The sequence below is a fragment of the Rhea americana genome, unplaced genomic scaffold (genome assembly GCF_003343005.1).
Source record: "Rhea americana isolate MKP2758 unplaced genomic scaffold, rheAme1 scaffold_110, whole genome shotgun sequence".
Classification (NCBI taxonomy): Eukaryota; Metazoa; Chordata; class Aves; order Rheiformes; family Rheidae; genus Rhea; species Rhea americana.
Window position 1 is genome coordinate 1,762,250 of NW_028185151.1, and position 19,057 is coordinate 1,781,306.

Sequence of the window (19,057 nt, forward strand, 5' to 3'; positions counted from 1 at the left end):
CACATACAAAACTGCAACACTGAAAATCCAAAGATATAAAATTGTGTTATTTTCAAGATTTAAACATGGCTAATAAATCTTTTGACTGACTCATTTACATGATTCTTAAGAAGTCTGGAACATCACTTGCACCCATAGTCTTTGGTCAGTGTTTTAAATCTATCACCAAGCAGTTGTGTTAGAAAAAAGATTATACATATATAAAGTGCATTAAGATAATACAAATCTGCAAGGACTTTGCTGTTAGATAGCATTTACCCTCCATAAGCTTCAATACCTCTATCTTTATAGTATTCAAGCATTATCTATTAAGCAATGCAATGTATATCTTTAATGTGTGATCTTGCTCTTTTTGCTCATCACTATCCCGGAGACAGATTTATATATACAGTGGACATTTTGATAGTTCTGAAGTTATTTAATACAAAAACAACCCAGTGCTAAGGATTTCTGCCTGGTAGTTCTGGTAAATTGTGGTGAGAGCTATGATGAGCCTTCACATTTATGGAATACATTCATCTCAGGCCACTGCATCCAAAAATTGTAACCTATGCAGCTTTTCTATCATTTCAGAAAGTTAAGAAGACAGTGAAGAAAATGGAAAGTGAAGTAAGTGAAGAAAAATGGAGTGGTTGATTTGGTTGCCACCACACTATTAAGCAATCTTTACAATACAATAGGCTCACACTGCCAAGCAAGTTGAAAATAAGGTCTAATATTTTTGGTTTTCATTCCATAACTAGGGGAAACCAGTGAACAGTGTGGAGAAATGGTCTGGTAGATTATCTTGCTTAATTTGCAGCAGCCTCAACCCTGTTATCTGTAATAATCAAAGTTTCCCAAGATTCTTAGCTTCATTCTTAGGTACATGGACTCCAGGTTGGAGACAGCAACAAAAAATTCTGAAAAAACAGGTCACTCCCTCTCTCTTCCCCCCAGCTGGGGTGGAAATTCTTATATTTTTGAAGGTAGTAGAAAACTTTATTTGGAAATTCTGCTAACACATGGACTAAATTGAGCAATCCTGAAAATAACTTGAAACAGAAAATTTCATCCTGGATGGAAATTCTGTAACACATTCTCCCCTAGACTTCTACACCATTTCATGACCTGAGCCTCAACTACAAGCTCATGAGCTACACTCATGTGAGGACAAGGCTATCATAGCAGCAGCTATATGGCTGCGTACAATGGATTAYAGAACTGCATTATATTTGCACAGTGTTAGAGCTTGAGTCTTCATAGTTTCTCTGCTGGCTTTATTAAAGCTCAAATAAGACTAAAGAAATAATACGCTAAACTAGTGTAAAAGTACAATTTCAAATACATTTAGGAAGTTCGAAAAAGTTTAATTCCCTCTTCATCAGCTACCTTCTGCAATGTTCCTATGTTCTTAGATATCCAACAAGGTAGGCAAAAATCTTATTATAAGGAAAATTTCAGGAAAAACCCTACCACCCAAAGTTTTCATAACAAAGTCTTTCTTATCAACCCAATATTAGCCTTTAAATTGTTTGGATGGGAGTAGGGGAAGTGTGAAAAATGATGAATGTAGACAACAAATATGACACATCAAGAATTCAGAATTCAAGAATTCATGGATCTTTCATGCTGATGAGGTAATCTTCTTAATGTCCTACACACCATAGGACACCACACCTCCTCCTCTCTTTCACGTTCTGACATTGTAAAAGGTCARAGAAGTGTTTCATGTGAGGCTAGAGCCTATTTAAATGAGAAATTACAAAAACAGGCCAAAATTTACTTTCCTCTAGCTTTTCAAGAACAGTACAATAAACTTATGTAAAAAGGGATTATGAGCATATCTTTTACAAAAAGTACAGTCAATCATAATTTTGTTCAAAGAAAATGATATTAACCTCTTGAAATTTATTTCCAATGTCATGACTGGTAACACAGCAGTACTGATATAGGAAGATTAGAGCCACACTGTAACTACTAAGCTTGCTCACACTAAATTCAGAGTTTACATCAAACAGTTACAGCATAAAAATAATATATGTTGAATACAAAAATTACTGCTCTAAACATATGACTTTTATTAAAAATAAACTTCCTGTGTAAGAGGCATGTAAAAATTAAGTTAACTCAGAAATAAAGATATTCTGTTACACAAATTATGTCACAAATATGGTCCACATTTCTTTGCAAGAAGGATGCAGACAGAAATTAAAGTTATCAAGCTCTAAAAACCATGTATACAAGCTTTTAAACAAACATTGTAATTTTACAAAGGTTTTGCCAGAGAAAATTTGAAAAAGCTTGAAATTTCAAAATATTTCTTTACTATTAGAAGCACTTTGCTCATTCAATAGCTTCCTAACAGTTTATTTTCCTAACTGATACAATACATAAGTAAAATATATACATCACAGTTGTGGTACAGGTTTAAACCTCCATCTTCTAAAATTTCAGTCAAATTAGCACAAAAGAACACRTATGCCTCAGAGAAAAACACATAGAAAAAGAAATAAAATGCGTTTCATCAATAATAAATGGACTAAATAAGAAATTAATTTATCTTGGCCCATTTTCATATTGGGTCTGGATTTTTTTTTTCTAAGCAAGGAAACAGATCATTTATTGGGGGAGAGGGGGCAGGGAGGARAGAAATATTTCCACAGTTTTGGACACAATTATTGTAAGCACTGCTAATGCAGGTTCATCTTGTAAATTGTCTCCTCAAGGGACATTCTACTTATTTGCTTCACTTTTTTCTCCATTTAAAACATGGCACCTGATGGTATTACTGCTTAGGTTCCAGTATAAATGTTTCACAGCACTACTAATGGCAAAAGTTAGTAAGCTGCATAAAAAGCAACCAATACAAGATTTCTTTTGAACTGTAGCCACATCCATCCCCTCCCTTCTCCTCTCTTCAATATTCAAGCTAGGGGATGGGAAGAGAGGAGAGGAAGACATTGGGAAGGAACACTAAATAGTGCTCTATATTAAAAATATCAAAAACATCATAGAAACTGGAAGACTTTTCAGGGTCATAATTGGGTTTTCATCCCTAAATAAGGGGGCACAATATCAAATTATTTAATTTAAAATATCTACTAGTCTCTGAAGTCAGCAAAAAAAACTGAAAAAAAATAACAAAATTAACAAATAATTAAATTTTTTTTAAAAAAAATAACAAAATTAACAAATAATTAAATTTTTTTTTAAAAAAATAACAAAAATCCCTTCCATTCCCAACTGCAGACCATTTTGATATTTTAAATTGATTGCTTCTTCAGAGTGAAACATAGCCCCAAGTAGCCTAAGTTTCACCTGGAGTTTTTTTACAGTGCATAAGATCTAAATTTTCAAATTAGACAAAGAAATCTGAATTTCTTAAAAGTTACATGCATAACGACCTGTATATGCAAAGGTGGTCTTCATATATCAGAGTAGTAAACTTTTTAAACTACAGTTAGTCCCACAGAAGAATACCTTTTTGGTAAATCACCAAATTTTCAAGACTGTATTTTAGAGATACGTGGTCTTCTGCTTCATCATGAACATTTTCACAGAAAGAGCCGTTAGAAGAGTTATTCTTGGATGAAAATTGTATCCAGCTTATCCCATTGTCCTCCCTCATGAGTGAAAAGTGAGCAAGCAACAAGTCGGAAAACATGTTAGCAGAAGTGTCCAAGGCACAGTTCAGGTCAATATGTGTATGCTTGTTTTGGAGAAGTTCAGTGTAATTAAGCATCCCTTCTACCCAAATAAAGATGATTTGGAAAGGTGTTTTCATTTTATTTCCAGGAAAGCCTTGCAAAAGATGCAAGGTTTGTGAAAATAACATGCCAAAAGTAAAAGTGCTGTGCTTGCATTCGTCCTGTTTTTAGTCTTGCCTATTATTCCAACTCTTGGTTATAGCTGCACTGCCAGCTAGCTATTTAGCAAATAAGAAAAGTACAACATACGGCACAGCAGTGTGAATTATAAAATTAAATTTCTTCATGTTTCTAGATAAAAGACCAAAATCATTATATTAATAATATCTTCTTAAGCCAATAAATTATTCTATACCTCATTAAGACTTAACTTCAAAAGTCGCAGTCAACAAAAAGCATCATTAAACCCTAGGCCTTATTTTCACAACCTCCTTGTGCTTGTGCTTATGCTACATATATGTGGAAATTTTAAAGTGAAGAGGAAAATGTAGTATTTCAAAAAGCTCATATTAGGGTTTCTATTTCCTTTGTTTATTTTATCCTTGGAAACTAATGTTTTGGGGGACATTTCTCTTTTGAATTTTTCTCATAGTGGATGAACTAAAGCAAACAAAATATTCTACATAAATGTCCATAAAACAGAAAAATTACAGGAAATGTTAAAGATGGAAAATTCTCTAGAATGAACCTACTATAGTTTCACGTAAAAAGACACCAAGGCTCTTTCAGTGCTGAATTTCAGGGAAATTCCCTCAGCATGTTACAGATACAGCAGTACATCTCCAAAGACCCGGACATTTGCCCACAGCAGCTCCTTACTTCAGCCCTTTATTCACACACTCACAGCTAGCAGGAGAGCATGCATCACAGAGCTGCAATAGATGAGACCGGAGGAAGTGTCGTACTCTGTCTTGACTGCGAGATTGAAGCCTTCTGCCCATCAGTGAACAGCAGAAGGTATCCTCTGAGACAGTGGATCCAAATCACTTTTGGAACATTTGTTTGCATGATGTTATATAAATCTAAAGTAATACTAGTGATAGGGCTAGACTGCCTCCCCCCCCCCCCCAACTTGGAATCATTTTTAATCAAACATTCAGTTTCTCCTTCCCATTTTATAAACTTCAGGCAACAAGAGAAAAAGAAAGCTAGCTTCACCTAACTGTTGATATGTTCTTTGAAGTTTTTTTCTTAAATTCTCTTGAACTTAGTATACATTTCAAAACTAATAGACTGCTGAAAGAGTTTTTTTAGCAACTACAGTAACTACAGTACTTATTCATCAAACTTTAGTGCCACCTTTAAGTTAACCATCTTTGGTAACTCTCCCTTCTCCCCCCCCCACAAAAAAAAAAAAGTGGTGAATAGGGATTCTCATTCTTATTTTCTGCAGCCAGAAATATAAATACACACTCAGTAATCTACAGCAAACAGCTATGGCTGAGAAATTGGTTGGTCAAGTGTTTAAATGAAAAGTGTATTACTCTCCAGCTTTACATATAGAATACCAATATGCCTCAGAGGAAATTGTTAGTTAGTTCATTCTTTTGGCAGTAGTGTTTTTTTTAAAAAAATACCTTGTTGCTGGCATAAAATAAAATTTTATTATGTTCTCCAGTTTTTAAGTCTTATCAAGAAAAGAAAAGGAAAGCAATCAAAGAACACAAAATCAAGCTGAACTATTAAAAAGTAAATACATTAAACTTGATGTATATTCCTTTGTGTATTTTGCAAAAYATTATTCACTTTGGAAAAATTTCTTCCGAAGTTCTTAGACCAAGCAAGATGAAGTTCTTCAGTCCATTCCTAATATGAATTTCAAGATATTTTCATACTGAATTTGTGGAAAAACCTTCCAGAATAGACAAAAGGAAAAGTATTGTCAAAATTAATTACTATGTGGAACCCTGATGGCATCTTAGGAGAATAACCTAGTATTTAGAAGAACATTGTTACTTAGACTAAACGAAACCTATTATTCCTCTCTCCCTCCCTCTTCCAGTTGGAAAGTGTGGGAACCCATAAAATGGAAATCTCACTTGAAAAACAAATTATGAAAAACAAATACTGGAAACTATTGAAGAAAGTTAACGTTGGCTAGACAACCATTACCATGCCTATCTTTCTGTTTTCCTTAGAGCTCTTGTCTGTTTTTTAAAATTAGTATTCTTCTTYAACTCATTTCTAATTGCTATCTAACCTTCAGAAGCTAATAATATTTTGGAAAGAGCATTGTACACATATAATTTTATTTTAGAGAGTAAAAACAAAACTAAAGAATATCAAAATTAAATGTGTTTAAATGTAATCCATCATCAGTATATTAACTTCGGCTTTTACTCTGTGAGTACCCTCAAACAGCTCAAATAGAAGTCTGCTCGTGTAAGTTTCAGTGATACAAAAGAATTTTTAAAAATGGCTTGTATCTTAATTTTTTTTTGATCTGTTAAGATCTGGTTTATTCATAAAATTTGTACAAATCTCACTAAAAAAAGATTTAAGTTACACAATCTAATTTATGTGAGTTAAACACATTATTCAGTTAAACACAAAAAAAAACACATTAGGCTGTTGATTGTAGGGATTAGCACAAAAACAATTAGAATAATTTAAGCTGGTGTTACGAGTTAGAATCACCAACCTATCCAAACTTACTCCTTCTTACACTTATCTGGGAGTGTTTGCCCTTTAAATTTTTTGATTCAGTATCTGTTCAATTGCCAAAATGTATCTTTCTGTGCTTTCTGCATGCTCATAAAACAAAATAGGAATCTATGTTTCTGCAGTATTGTTGAAACAATAGCCGGACCTATATTATGGTAGGAGGTCAAGAGCAAGCCGTTACTGTAGGAAGTGCTCTTGATTTTATTTAACTGCTGCTATCACACTATTACCGAGTAGTAAGGCTGCGTCTACATTTGTTCTGTAAACTAGAAATGATATTAAGGTTGCTTAGGTGACCTTATCTGCGTTTTTCTACACTTTACCCAAGCTTTCTATGCACAGAAATCGTTTCCCCAGGAAAGCGACCTTCCCAGTAAGAAACCTGATTGTACAGGTATCAAACGACTGTAAAARATCTTTCAGCAATTTGATCAGGACAACATACACAGAAGAATATTATGTATTAAACCCTATATGAATTAGATGAATATAGACTACAAGGAAACTGGCATTCTCTCAAAACTGCTTATGAAACAGCAGAAAGATAAATTCTGCCTGAACAGAATTCTACATCTGCAGAATCAAGATCTGTCAGGCGAGAAGGCTATTCACCTGCTTCTTCAAAAAGTTAAACCTTTGTGTTTAGCACAACAAAAATGCTCTAGGTATCATCTCATCCTGGGTCTGAGACCACTTAAACATGTAAGAAGCGTGATCTGTTATGCTTTTTTATCACATCTAAGTAGGCCAGTACAAGACAATCTCCACATGTAAGTGCACGTACCAGTACATACACCAAGTATCGTTAACTACACTTACTAGTATCATTAACAAACATTAGAGAATTTATATTCCAATATATGTATACATAGTACACTGAACAGCTACACAGTGCTCCCTAACAGTCTGAAAAACTTAAACTTGACGTACAATTTACAGTTCCCGAAAAAGGAATTTATTTTACTGTAATCAGCACATTTATTTGAAATATCACATCTAAATATATACTCATAAGTCACTTCAAAAATGYTTTTAAGAGTTTTGTTGTCCTATCATCAGTTATTTTAGCCTAGTTAAAGGCTAACAGAATCAGCAGTTCAACAAATTCTAGATATATATTTAACAGTTAGAGTTGTTATATGAGGAATGTCCTGTAAATAGCTCCTGCATAAAACTGCCTATGGAATACATAAGTTTCTAAAACATAGCTATGTTGTACAAGTACCTGTTGGCCATTACTAAGACAGAAAGCTATTTAGTGCCAAAACATTGAACTTCAAAGAAAGAAAAATCTTCAAGATCCATCAAAGTCTCGTACATCTAGCTTTCACTCTCTCAGTATTGATCAACAGGACACCCTTTTTTGACGTGAACAAGAACTTTTTAAAATATTAATTGCTCTGCATCTGTCAGCAGCACAGCCTTGGTAGTCTTCAAAAAATCTGGAAGTGCCACAACATACAGTATATTTTTTAGCAAGAATAAACAGAATATTTTCTCTAATGGGAAGTTTCTGCAGTGAAGAAAAAGACAGTTTTTGCTCTATCTCCACCTTATGGCTAGAAAATGAACTTTTCTGCTAGAGACTACATATTTCTGAAGGTTTTTTCCCCCCTTTTTTGTATTATTATAGCATGGAGAATATTTATTTTGCAACTTAAGATTTTTTTTTTTTTAATACACAAGCACAAGGAAGCCCCAAGGAATAAATGTCCTCTGTAACACCTGTGTTTGTTGTCTGAATCAAAATACCAGATTTAATTATCAAAAGTTCATACTTAAATAGAAAAGTGACTGTWTAGGTCTTGACCTACAAAGCTATACAAGTTCATATATTCCTGTTGACTTCATTAGAAGTTAAGCAGCTAAATTTATTCACAGAACTAAGCTTCACTGACATGCCATTCTTAACATGCACAGTTTTAAACCTACTAATCACGTGATTTACAATACGCAAAGTGTTAGATTTGCCTACAAATTCAAAAAAGTGTATATACTCAGTTTTAACTTTTTCACAGCTACTCATACAGCACTCTGAAAGCAAACAGATGTGACCCTGATAGCTGGAATAGTGCATACTCCTCCAGAGAAGGCTTAAGAYGACAAAGAGCAGATCCTTTCTTCAGCCACTCCACATACAACAGGAAACCAAAGCAGCATCACTTCCAGCAAGGGAAGACATACTCTTCTTTCAGCCATTCGCTTATCAATAAGTATTTTCTTCTTTTATTGTGCCTGCTTGCCTTATTTACTTGTGATACCATCTGCTGGCTCACAGACTGACATCGGCTACTTCATAACCTAAAAGTCAAGACAAAGGCCACCAGAAATGCTTTTGTCATGTTCTTCCATTATCTGTTTTGTCTTTTTCATCTCACATTGGTAGTCATAGTGAAAGTGAGGAGAGGTATATGACACAGAAAAACACAGAAAAAGGTTCAAAGAGGCAGAAGAAAGAAAACAGAAAGACTGGATAATGGCCCAGTATGCCTTTATTCGTTTATACTTTTTCACTTGCTTTTCTGAAGAAATGAAGACTCACAATTGCACTGTCTGAGCACCTGTTATCTCATTCTCCTAAATCTCTTCATTCCGACCTTTGAAACCAAAGAATATTCAGTGAGGTCTGAAAGACTAAATTTCTCAAGGTTCAGGAAAGTAGGCCAGTAGAAGAGAAACCCTATCAATGCTTCAGCATGGCTCTTCCCTCAATAACCCTTCCCCTTTTCCTTTCTAAAGGCAGAGAATCAACACAGAAACTAAACTCCCAAATAAGTACAACCAAATTAGACTTCATTGGGMCTTCTATTCAAATACCTTGTTCACAAAATTGTTTTCTAAAATTCTGTGTTTTAATGTTTTGCCATTAGCCATCTATCCTTAAATAGAGTCACCAACAGAGGGGGAAAAAAAAAGATTAAGCACTTTCAATTCTTGGAGGAGCCAACTTATGGATATTTAGACAACTCTGCTGTAAGAAATTTTTATTCAAAAACATCCAAGGAATACCAAGTAAAGACAATACGTACATACATGAAGTAGTGCAGAAAGAGCTACCAACCGTGTATCAAATTAACTCTATAGTGCAACATTTAAGAAGAGGGAGCTATTGGAAAACCATAATAGTATTCTGCATTTCTGAATGCTTAACTACACTACATCAACCACGTACTTTTAGTAAGCATTTATTAAAATTTAAAGAGGTAAAACATGCTTCTTTCTCTGGTCTTCTCAATATTTGCTTTCTTCAGCTACTACTAATGTTCACAGAGTACTGGCAATCTAGTGACGTGACATTTTTTGTCTCAAACTTCTTAGAGTATAGAGCAAAACGACCCTCTCCTATTAAAAGGACAGGAAATAAAGCAAAACCACATCTTCCTGGCCATGAATCTGGTCCAAAAACACACTATCCAGAAGGAAAAAAGAAAAAATCATATGGATAATTGGTGTTAACCCTTCCTTACCTCCTCTTTTCAATAGTAGCTGATCATCTACCTACTACTGTCACCACACTGAGAAAATTCCATTAAGCTCTAAGAGGATCTTGGTCCTATGCAACTCAAAACCAGAAAGTTAACACGCATGTCAAAACACTCAGACATCTGTCTGATGAGGAAAGGTATGTGGGTATACAAGACTTAAGAAAATATTTCAGGGAAAAAWTATAGTTCCCTAAAAGTAAAACTCAGTGTTGCAATACAGCATTTTTTTTTTAATCACAGAGAAAAAACACAAATAAAAATATAAATACCTAGTCAGCTACCCCTTTTTCTTGAGAATGTACTCCAGTTCAAACACCCTTCATTTAAACGAATTAAAATATTGGATACATTCTCAGCTTCATGGAATCCAAGGGAGTAAGAGAAGGAAAAGTACAATAAGGAACACAGTCAACCTTGTTAAAAGGCATACTGAGCTGAGCCCTGTGGGTTAAGGAAAGCCAGATTAGACACTCTTCCTTTTTGTATACTGTAAAAGGATGAGACTTCTCAAGTTGTAGAGTATTTTAAATATATGGCTATGATATCAAATTCAAGTTCAAAGTTCTGCATTGCTTCAGTTTCCTTAGATTACAAAAATATTTAGGAAATGCAGTTCTTTTTTGCATTATTTCTAACATATACTCAGTAATGTGTTAAACAAAATTAGACTACTCAATATGTGAAGTTTTACAAAAAGTTTTTATTTTATGAATAGCTCACTGTGATATGAAGCATCAACTACCACATATTCCACAAAATAAAGTTATCAGCTCAAACAATAGGATTCAACTGTACCTTTATTAAAAGATTTGTAAAGTGCTTAGCAATGGTTTATTTAAAAATGTCAGATTAGGAACAGAATATAATTTCAAATAAATGTTAATTAATGTACATTTTGATGCTTCAGCAGGTTAAGATGACACTCAAAAGGGAAGAGGAAGTAGTTCAGCTTGCATGCTAGCTTATCTTCATTATTTCTACAGGATCTAACTTCAAAAACATCAGCTGTGTCAGATTTCTTTTCTTTTTTTTTTTTTTTAAATAACGTTCATCTGTCCACACCAACTGAATTAAGACCACCAAGTCATCTTACATATCATATCAAACAGTAGCCCAGCTTAACAGTTCAGAGCTTGGTTTAGACAGAATATGTATCCATTCCCCAGAACACAGACGTTTTAGCCTATTTTTCAAAGTCATATAAGAATATTAAGAAATCAAAGCCAAGATATTTAACACACTAGCTTCTACAGCACTTCTTTTAAGGGTCAACATTTTGTATAGCTAGTAAATCTGTTCTGAACAGTATAATCCATCAYAGATTAAGTGAAACCTGTATATTTATCACTGTTTTCCTTAAAATGTTTCAAATATATAACAGTAAATTAAAAAATGATACATTATACTTGAGGGAGTATAGTAAAGGTCCTCCTCCATTTTGCTGGAAGAAATAAGGTACATCAAAAGACTTAAAAAGTTCTTATTACTCATTGTACTCAGAAATGACACATTTTAAAATGATACATGAAGCATATATATATATATATGTATATATATATATATATTTAAGAAACAGCAGGATACTCAGAGTTGGGTCAGGAGATTTACGTCTGCAAAACTAAATACTTCCACAAATGCAAAAGTCAGCTCACAGGATCTCAAGTTAATAAGCACACACAAAAAACCTAAGATTTGAAATTCCATTGTTCCATTTTTTTTTAGCCTCTGCTTTTCTTTAAAACAACCTGGAAAAAAAGAAAGGATATTATTATCACTGCTTATACATATACAGTTTAGGCAGTAGTTAAAGTTCCTGAACAAAGATGTGTTACTCAAATCAAAAGCTCAGATACCTGAACAATCTGGAGTGATCAAGGGTTAATGCCTAGGAAAACGGTTATGAATTGAGCAAAACCATACAGATACATGCCATATTATAAAATGTTTGACAAAATGAATGCTCATAACCAAGAATTTTCCAAAACAATGTTTTTCTAAATGATTGTCAAAAGTAGCAATAGCTCTGTCAAGCCCTTAGCTTTTTTTTTTTTATATGTCTAGGCCTAAAGGGCTAAGAGCTTTAAGGAATCTGCTAAGATGTGCAATTGTACAGCTACTATGCTCAATTTTTGTTTGTAATGCCTTATTTTTCTTTATATCAAGAGTGCTCAGACCCTTGGAAGGACATTTTTTGGTTTGGAGTTTAAGTTGAAAAGTGAACTTCAAAGTCCAAGTGAGACCATTTAAGTGTTAACATTATTAAAATATGGGCAGTTTTTCCTTTCTTCTCATCTTAAAAAGAAGTAAATGGAACACAAAAATGTTCAAATAATGTTAAGATTGAAGTTAAAAAGAAATTACAAATGCATAAGATTCCAACTGTAACATTAACTTGGCTACCCTACATATCCCTGTATATATTTCTGATACTTTCTATTACTATAGTAACAAACTAAATGTTTTACCAGGGGGGAAAAAAAGAAAAAAGAAAAAAAAAGAAAACAAGAAAAAAAAGACCCAAGATAAACAAAAGTCACCAGACCCAAATATTMATTTTTATTATTCTATCAAATATATCTATATACACTATATCAAAAGAAGTATCTGTTTGCTCCAGTAATATCCTCACAGTGCTTAAAATGCATTTCAGACTAAGCAGGAATGAATTTAAGGTGCAAATACCCAATCCTCTGTGAACTACTACTCCCTGCTTGTTCCATAAAGTTTCATTTTTGCTACTGCAGTCAAGATAACATACAGTTCATCACGTAAAGTTTTCTTGATACAACATCATCTAAACTAAAAATCCTCCAACTTTGGAACCTGCTCCTGTCTTAGTCTCCCGGAGCCTAGACTTCTCTTTCYCTATCCCAAATCCAAGACACTGAACAGCAACAAAAGAAGTCTTAGATTTGATAGTCGCAACTTTTGATAGGTAGATCTGAATTCATTCTACCTGTTCGAATTAGACACAAATTCGCATTGACCATGAAAGCAGCAGGAAGCTATAGGACAGTCCTACAACACATTAATTCATGCTCAGTACCACACTGATCAGTCACATGGCCTTCACTCCATGAATGCTTGTTGGAAGACTACACAGTAGTCTTCCAACGTATCCCACATACTGAAATTATGGATTTAAGATACAGAAAAAAAGAATCAAGCAACAAGAGGTTATATTGAATGGGGCAGGGAGAGTTCATTTGATGTCTCGGCGACRGAGAATTACAACAATTATGAATCTAAGAATATCAGGTTGTTGCAGGTTTTGGAATTATACATAAAAACACGAACAATATCACAGAAAACTTTTGAACATCCTGTCTTAAAGCATTTTACCTTAAAAAGGAAAATATTAAAAATGCTTTATTACCTTTGCTGCAGCTATAGCATGCTCGGGTTTGATTATTCTACTTTTGTTCTCAGAAGCATTTGTCCTGGCTTCTTCTGCTAGTCGATGAAGAAACAGTAAAAAGTTTAAATGCACCTTTAAAAGAGAAAAAAAATATCAAGAAGGATTCAAACCACTCATACATATTTTGCTTAATTGAAATAAACATCATTTGTTAAAGCCTTGTTTTTGAGACAAATGACTTGCATATTAGGCTGCTTCCAGTTTCCTGAAATGCGTTCGTAGGAAAACAAAATACCACTCAGCTCAAGTCTTAATAAATACCCAAGACACATGTATTCCTGCAAGACTTTCATGAATATAGTTTAAATTCTGTACACTGAAATTGTATAAGTGCCTTAAATAGAAATGGGAATTGTGGATGACATCTGATCTAACAGAAATAATATCTGATTTACATTAGTAAGCATTTTGGAGTTTTGTTTTTATAATATGTATACAAATATCAAGCAGAGAACAAGTAGGACCTATTTGCTTACCAGTACTAATATAGTCAGCTTCCAGTGACTAAAATGGTCAGACTTTAATGAACAGTAAATTCATCCCTGCTTTATCACCAAGTGGACCACAGACAAGTTCAACAGCTTTTGCCCTTTCCCAGTGCAAAGCAGCATCGACAAATTAATTTCTCCAGTACAAAAAGTTCTCCACTATCAGGACGTTCCATCCATTTTTTGCAAGCTCATCACTAAACTCTTCACATGAAAATAACAGTGTTCCAAATAGAACACTGCTCTGTTAATAATGAAGCAGCAGAAATTTAAGTCACCTAGAAACTGCTCCACCTTGTACTTGAATTGCCACTCAAAAGCATCCTTGTTTAATACAGAACTTACAATCCAAACCTCTAGCCTTCTTCTATAGTTCAACTTTAAAAGGGGTAATTTTGCCTCTTAAAACTTCAGRCAAGTTATTTTATATTTGCCAAGGGTTTATTATATAAAGAGTATAAAATAGTCTTTCTACTAGGAGCTTAAAAATACTACTGAAATAAATAAAATAAATTTTGAACATATATGAATTAAGCGATATACTTACTCTGTCATTATATCTGACCTGCAAAGTCCAAAAAGTTTTAACATGGAAAGATACAATGCAGAATATATAGGAAATATTTTTGCAATAGGGTCGCAAGAAAAAGATTTGTTAATAGAATTTTTGTATTCATATGATAGGCGACTGGATTTTTTAATCTGCCRAACTACACAAAATAGTGCAATAGAAACATTTATGTAATATCTGGCATCATTTGGAAGCATCTACTTCACAAGAAGCAGACATTCTTGCAGACTTATTTAGCAAGAATATCAACATTATTTTTAACTTCTTCCTTAACTACTCATGCTGAAATTATCCAAAAACAACCAAGCAGTTACACTAAAACAGCTTTCAACTCAAATTACTAGACTTATCAACATGGAAATTAGATTTCTGGAACCAACCTGTGGGAGGGAAGAAAAGCTTTCCAGATTTTAAAGTCCTCTTTCTGAGATTCCTGCAGGCAGATACCTTACAACTGCCTTTAAAAACTGCATAATCTCTCAGAACACTRCACTTTTACTCTTATTTTCAAAGCAAAYGTAGCTTTCCATAAACTCATCTTGKTTTAAACGATACATCAGTACATAAGTAAAATCAGAACATCCTACAATAGAACCCACATGTTAATAAATATTCCAGATTACCTGGGGCTTATAACATCTCCTTTTAAARAAATTAAGAAACCCTAATGAAAGGCAGAATGCTGGAATACCACAAATGTGACAGTTACTGACAAGTACCTAAGTGATACCACACTTGTTTAAAGTCAGTGCTTTACCATATATTAGATTGTCTTCAACACAAAACTTAAAAAAGTTTTGAATTACTTATGAAAACCACCTTGCACAACAGCATACTTATTTGGCAAAAAAGCAACATTTAATTTTTAATTTTTTGAAAACACACAAGAAACTGTCAACACTCTTGCAGAATGATTTCTGCATATCTGTTCAGCAGGACTCTTCACGTTGTTTTGCTGTCATAACTTCATAACTTAAAAACAATTTATTAGACCAATATTTTGCCTATAGTCTACACCTATTACATTCCCATAACAAAGACAAAAGTGGTCATTTGATACACCTTACACAATTTTGCAATGTAAATACAAACTTTTATTTTTAGCTTAAGAAAAGCAGCAGAGTTCTTGCTTTTCTTTTATAGTATCAGGCTAGAACAAAGTTTGCRCAGCTTTTTATTCTCAGGTCATTCTGATGGGAAAAAATAAAATAAAATCCCTAAGCCTTAGTACTAAGATCTTTACTTCTCATTTCTGAAAATAGAAATAACTGAGTCTAAGAACACAGGAGAAACCTCAGTAATACTCCTACCTGAAATCTCTTCAGCACTCTAGATATTATAACACTGCTTCAAAAAACAAAAACAAACAAACAAAAAACCCAGCTTGTTGAGAAAGTTTCATCAAATTTGTTAACAATACTTTCTGTTAACACTTAGGATGTCGGTCCTGAGAAAGCATCAAAGTTCAAAAACAGACTTGAGCAAAGCAAGGCAAAAGGGAGGAGGAAAAAAAAAAGACTACATTAAGACAGTTAACAAAAAAGATTTCTTATGGCTAGTTTTCCAAATTTGTTTGTAGCTGACAACATAAGGACATAATGTGTTTATCAAGGAAAAAACAAAAACCAGAATAAGGGAAACAAACAAACAAAACAAAACAGTAATAGGATAATGTTGCAGYCAGATCTCCTCACCAGACTAAGTACTACAGTGGATTCAAAAATAAGCATGGTTCACTCAGAAAAACAGCCTTCAAATTGAAAAAGCTGATTCTCATATTTTCCTGCAGAAGCCACAAGTAGCCTGCTCAGAATGTATRTGGTTTCATCTTGTTAAAACAGCTAGTACATATAGATTTATAAAGTATGCAATCCAGTCACTCTTACAGGATTTGTAGGGAGTAAGACAGAAAGAAGTGTTAAAAATACTTTCAGAATTTGTTACTTGTTGAGCTACAGGACCTAAATTGTGTTTTTTGGGGGGAGTTTTTTTTTTATTTTTAAATCAGAAATCAACACAACTGGAGCTTTATTTATTCAAAGAAATAAACTATCTAAAAGCATGTTTGAAGAACATCACGTCCAATCATCACTCTTGAACATTCATTCCCCTTCAGACACAAGGTAAAATAAAAGATGCCAAGCCTCCTAATATTAAAGGCCATTCAATTTGACATCTTCCAAAGAGTTAAACAAAGCTTCCATGGCATTATTAAAATTTGTTCTCATCTCAACTGTGGTGCTGGCACGAGCATTTACATAACCATGTTTTAAGCCAGGTCAGACCGTTGTTCTTTATTAGCTTCAGTCAATTCAACTCAATGATTGCCTTTGCAGCCCACAGAACACTAGTGCCAAAACAAGGGAGAGATAGGAAYCAATGGCCAAGATTTGAAGGGATGCCCCACCTACCCCTTTTCAGACAGCTGCACCAACTYGAAATTAAATTAACATGACCATGGAAACTCAGGCCAAGTGTTATTAATGACTGAAAAAAAAAATCTATTAATGATTCTGCAAGAATGATTAGTTTAATACTTCATTGCATTAAGCGAGCTTTGGTGGTTTTGAGAGGTCCTTAGTCTATAAAATACTGCACAGATAGCAGTAGTGGAGGAAATCATATTTTTATTAGATCAATTATTAGGAAAAATTAGGTACTGCTTACATGCAAGAGTAAATGCTGCCATGTAATTATCGTATCTATATTAATCTCTCATATGCGTATTTTGTTGTTATTTAGCGTATTTATATTGAGCTTCATATATTGAGATACCTACCTTTAAGATGCTGCTACATGCCTCTTTAACTTACATGAAACAGACTTAAAATTCAAGTCAGAAACCATGCAAGTGAACAGTATGCATTACTGTAGTGAGAATCATGTCCTCTTGTTTTCAAGTGTACAACAGTCAACRAAGCTAGGTCAATTAAGTCACCCCYGAAAATATATATCCTTTTTCAGTATGTATCCTTTTTTTTTCCCCAGTATGGCAGTATGACAAACCCTTCTTGTGCTATAAATCTCTTACTGCAGGTCAGAAGAAATGCAACTTTGTTGACCTTAGTTTTCTAAAACTTGTGCCATAGGACTCTGTTATCCTTACATGTTTATGCCACTTGATTTTAACTTATTGAGAGAAACCCAGCACTGCAATCCCTTCTTTTGATTAGCAACAAAACTTTTCRCTGTTTAGTTGAACTCAGGTGAACTTCCAGAGAAACATGATGATTTAAGATGCCTTAACAGCTAAGCAACTCACTAATCACAGTTCAGTTGACTGATACCTGTACTCTCTAAGCTCTATATAGACAGCAACATTTAGCTGCTTAGTCCAAATTCCCATATCTCAGGGTGCCTACATTCAAACTCCTTGAACAGCAGTGTGTAACACAAGACTTATGAACAAGTCTGTCTCTGAATCCTCAGACTCACTGTCAGAAGGAAAGCTACAAGGTAGTAGCCATAAAGGACGCAGAAAGCTGCAGTAACTACTTATAAATAGTATTTTATCAGACTAACCAATTGCCTCCAAAACTTTGCCTGCCCCCTGCCTATAGGTCACTGCAGAAGTAGTCACTTTTGACCCCACATCACTCCCATCTCCCACCACCTCCGCCCTGCTTCAGCACAGGGAACTCGCCAGTGCATTTCTTTCCAGGCATAAAGCACGTAGGAACTACCTTTCCCATATAGCCCGAGGCAACGGGACTCGAATCCGGCCGCAGGCCAGGACTATCCGCAGTTGCCCGTCACGGCTAAAAGCACAGCTGCACCTGGCCCTGCGCTACAACCCCAACCCCGCAGGGGCCTCTTTACGGAGCTGCAGAATTCAGCTAATGCTCACCGCCCTCCCGAGCAACTGGGAACTCGGCCGGCTGCTTGGAGCAGGCGCTCCCCCCAGCTCGAGGCCCGCACGACGCAGTCCCCGGGCGCCGGCGCGGAGGGGTGGAGCGGCCCGCCCGCCCGCACACTGCCACTCCGCACCCGCCCCTCTCCTCACCAGCAGGTCGGCGTTAGCCGCCAGGCGTAACTGAGGCTTGTGCTTCTTTATTATTTTCCGCAAAGTGCTACGCGGCGCCGTGCGCTTCATCTTCCTCCTCCTCCCGCTGTGGCCGTTGCTGCCGGGAAGGGCCCCAACGGCTCGCGACCGTTCGAATCCGCCGCCCTGGCGCAGGCGCGCCCCGCCGTGACGCACTTCCCAACGGCCGGGCGGCGGCACCGCCCCGCCCCGCCGCGCGGGGCCGCCGGGCTGCGGCGCGCTGAGGCKGCGGCAGCGGGCTCCCACTGTTCTCCTCTGCCCTGGGCAGAGCAGGGGTGTCACTGGCATTGAAGGGGAGCGGAAGCGTTTCCCTGGAASCGCATAAAGTAACTAAAGGGGAACCGTAAGGCGTCTCTGCCCTTAACAGCCGAGGCGAGCTGCTGTGGAGGGAGCTGAGAGGGAAAAGCCCCCAAAAGCAAACGTTTCTCAGTGGAAATCCAGAGGCCCGTCACAGGGCTTGTATTAGAAACCCCAGTCGGGTAGGAAGAGCTCCTAGAGCTGGTGCCAGCTTCATAAAAATAACAGACCTCAGAGGGCTGATGTGGCAGGCTGTTTTCCCTCACAAGCAACTACATGTCAAACCATTTCCCTTTCATTAAACTGAAGCTGTATTTATTTTAGCACTGGCTTTCATAACATAAAGTTACCAAGAATCTCCACCCGGATTTTTTAACTAACTAGGGAAAAATGAACGTGTCAG

General features: G+C 35.6%; 1 protein-coding gene across 1 annotated transcript; it reads right to left on the reverse strand.

Moving 5' to 3' along the window:
* Positions 1–11,402: 11,402 nt before the first annotated feature.
* On the reverse strand, positions 11,403–18,513 carry CENPW (centromere protein W). The gene is made up of 3 exons (XM_085314167.1): positions 18,319–18,513; positions 13,215–13,328; positions 11,403–11,583 (listed from the first exon to the last, which is right to left on the reverse strand). The coding sequence occupies exons 1-3, from the start codon at positions 18,406–18,408 to the stop codon at positions 11,557–11,559; spliced, it is 231 nt and encodes a 76-aa protein (XP_085170293.1). The 5' UTR covers positions 18,409–18,513; the 3' UTR covers positions 11,403–11,556.
* Positions 18,514–19,057: the final 544 nt, after the last annotated feature.

Bases quoted from the DNA above. Each gene is read 5' to 3' on its own strand.
- CENPW (XM_085314167.1), bottom strand. From the start codon at position 18,408: ATGAAGCGCACGGCGCCGCGTAGCACTTTGCGGAAAATAATAAAGAAG. The intron at 13,329-18,318 runs GTGAGGAGAGGG...TCTCTTTTAAAG, and splicing joins CGGCTAACGCCGACCTGCTG to GTGCATTTAAACTTTTTACT. The intron at 11,584-13,214 runs GTAATAAAGCAT...CTTTTTTTCCAG, and splicing joins ATGCTATAGCTGCAGCAAAG to GTTGTTTTAAAGAAAAGCAG.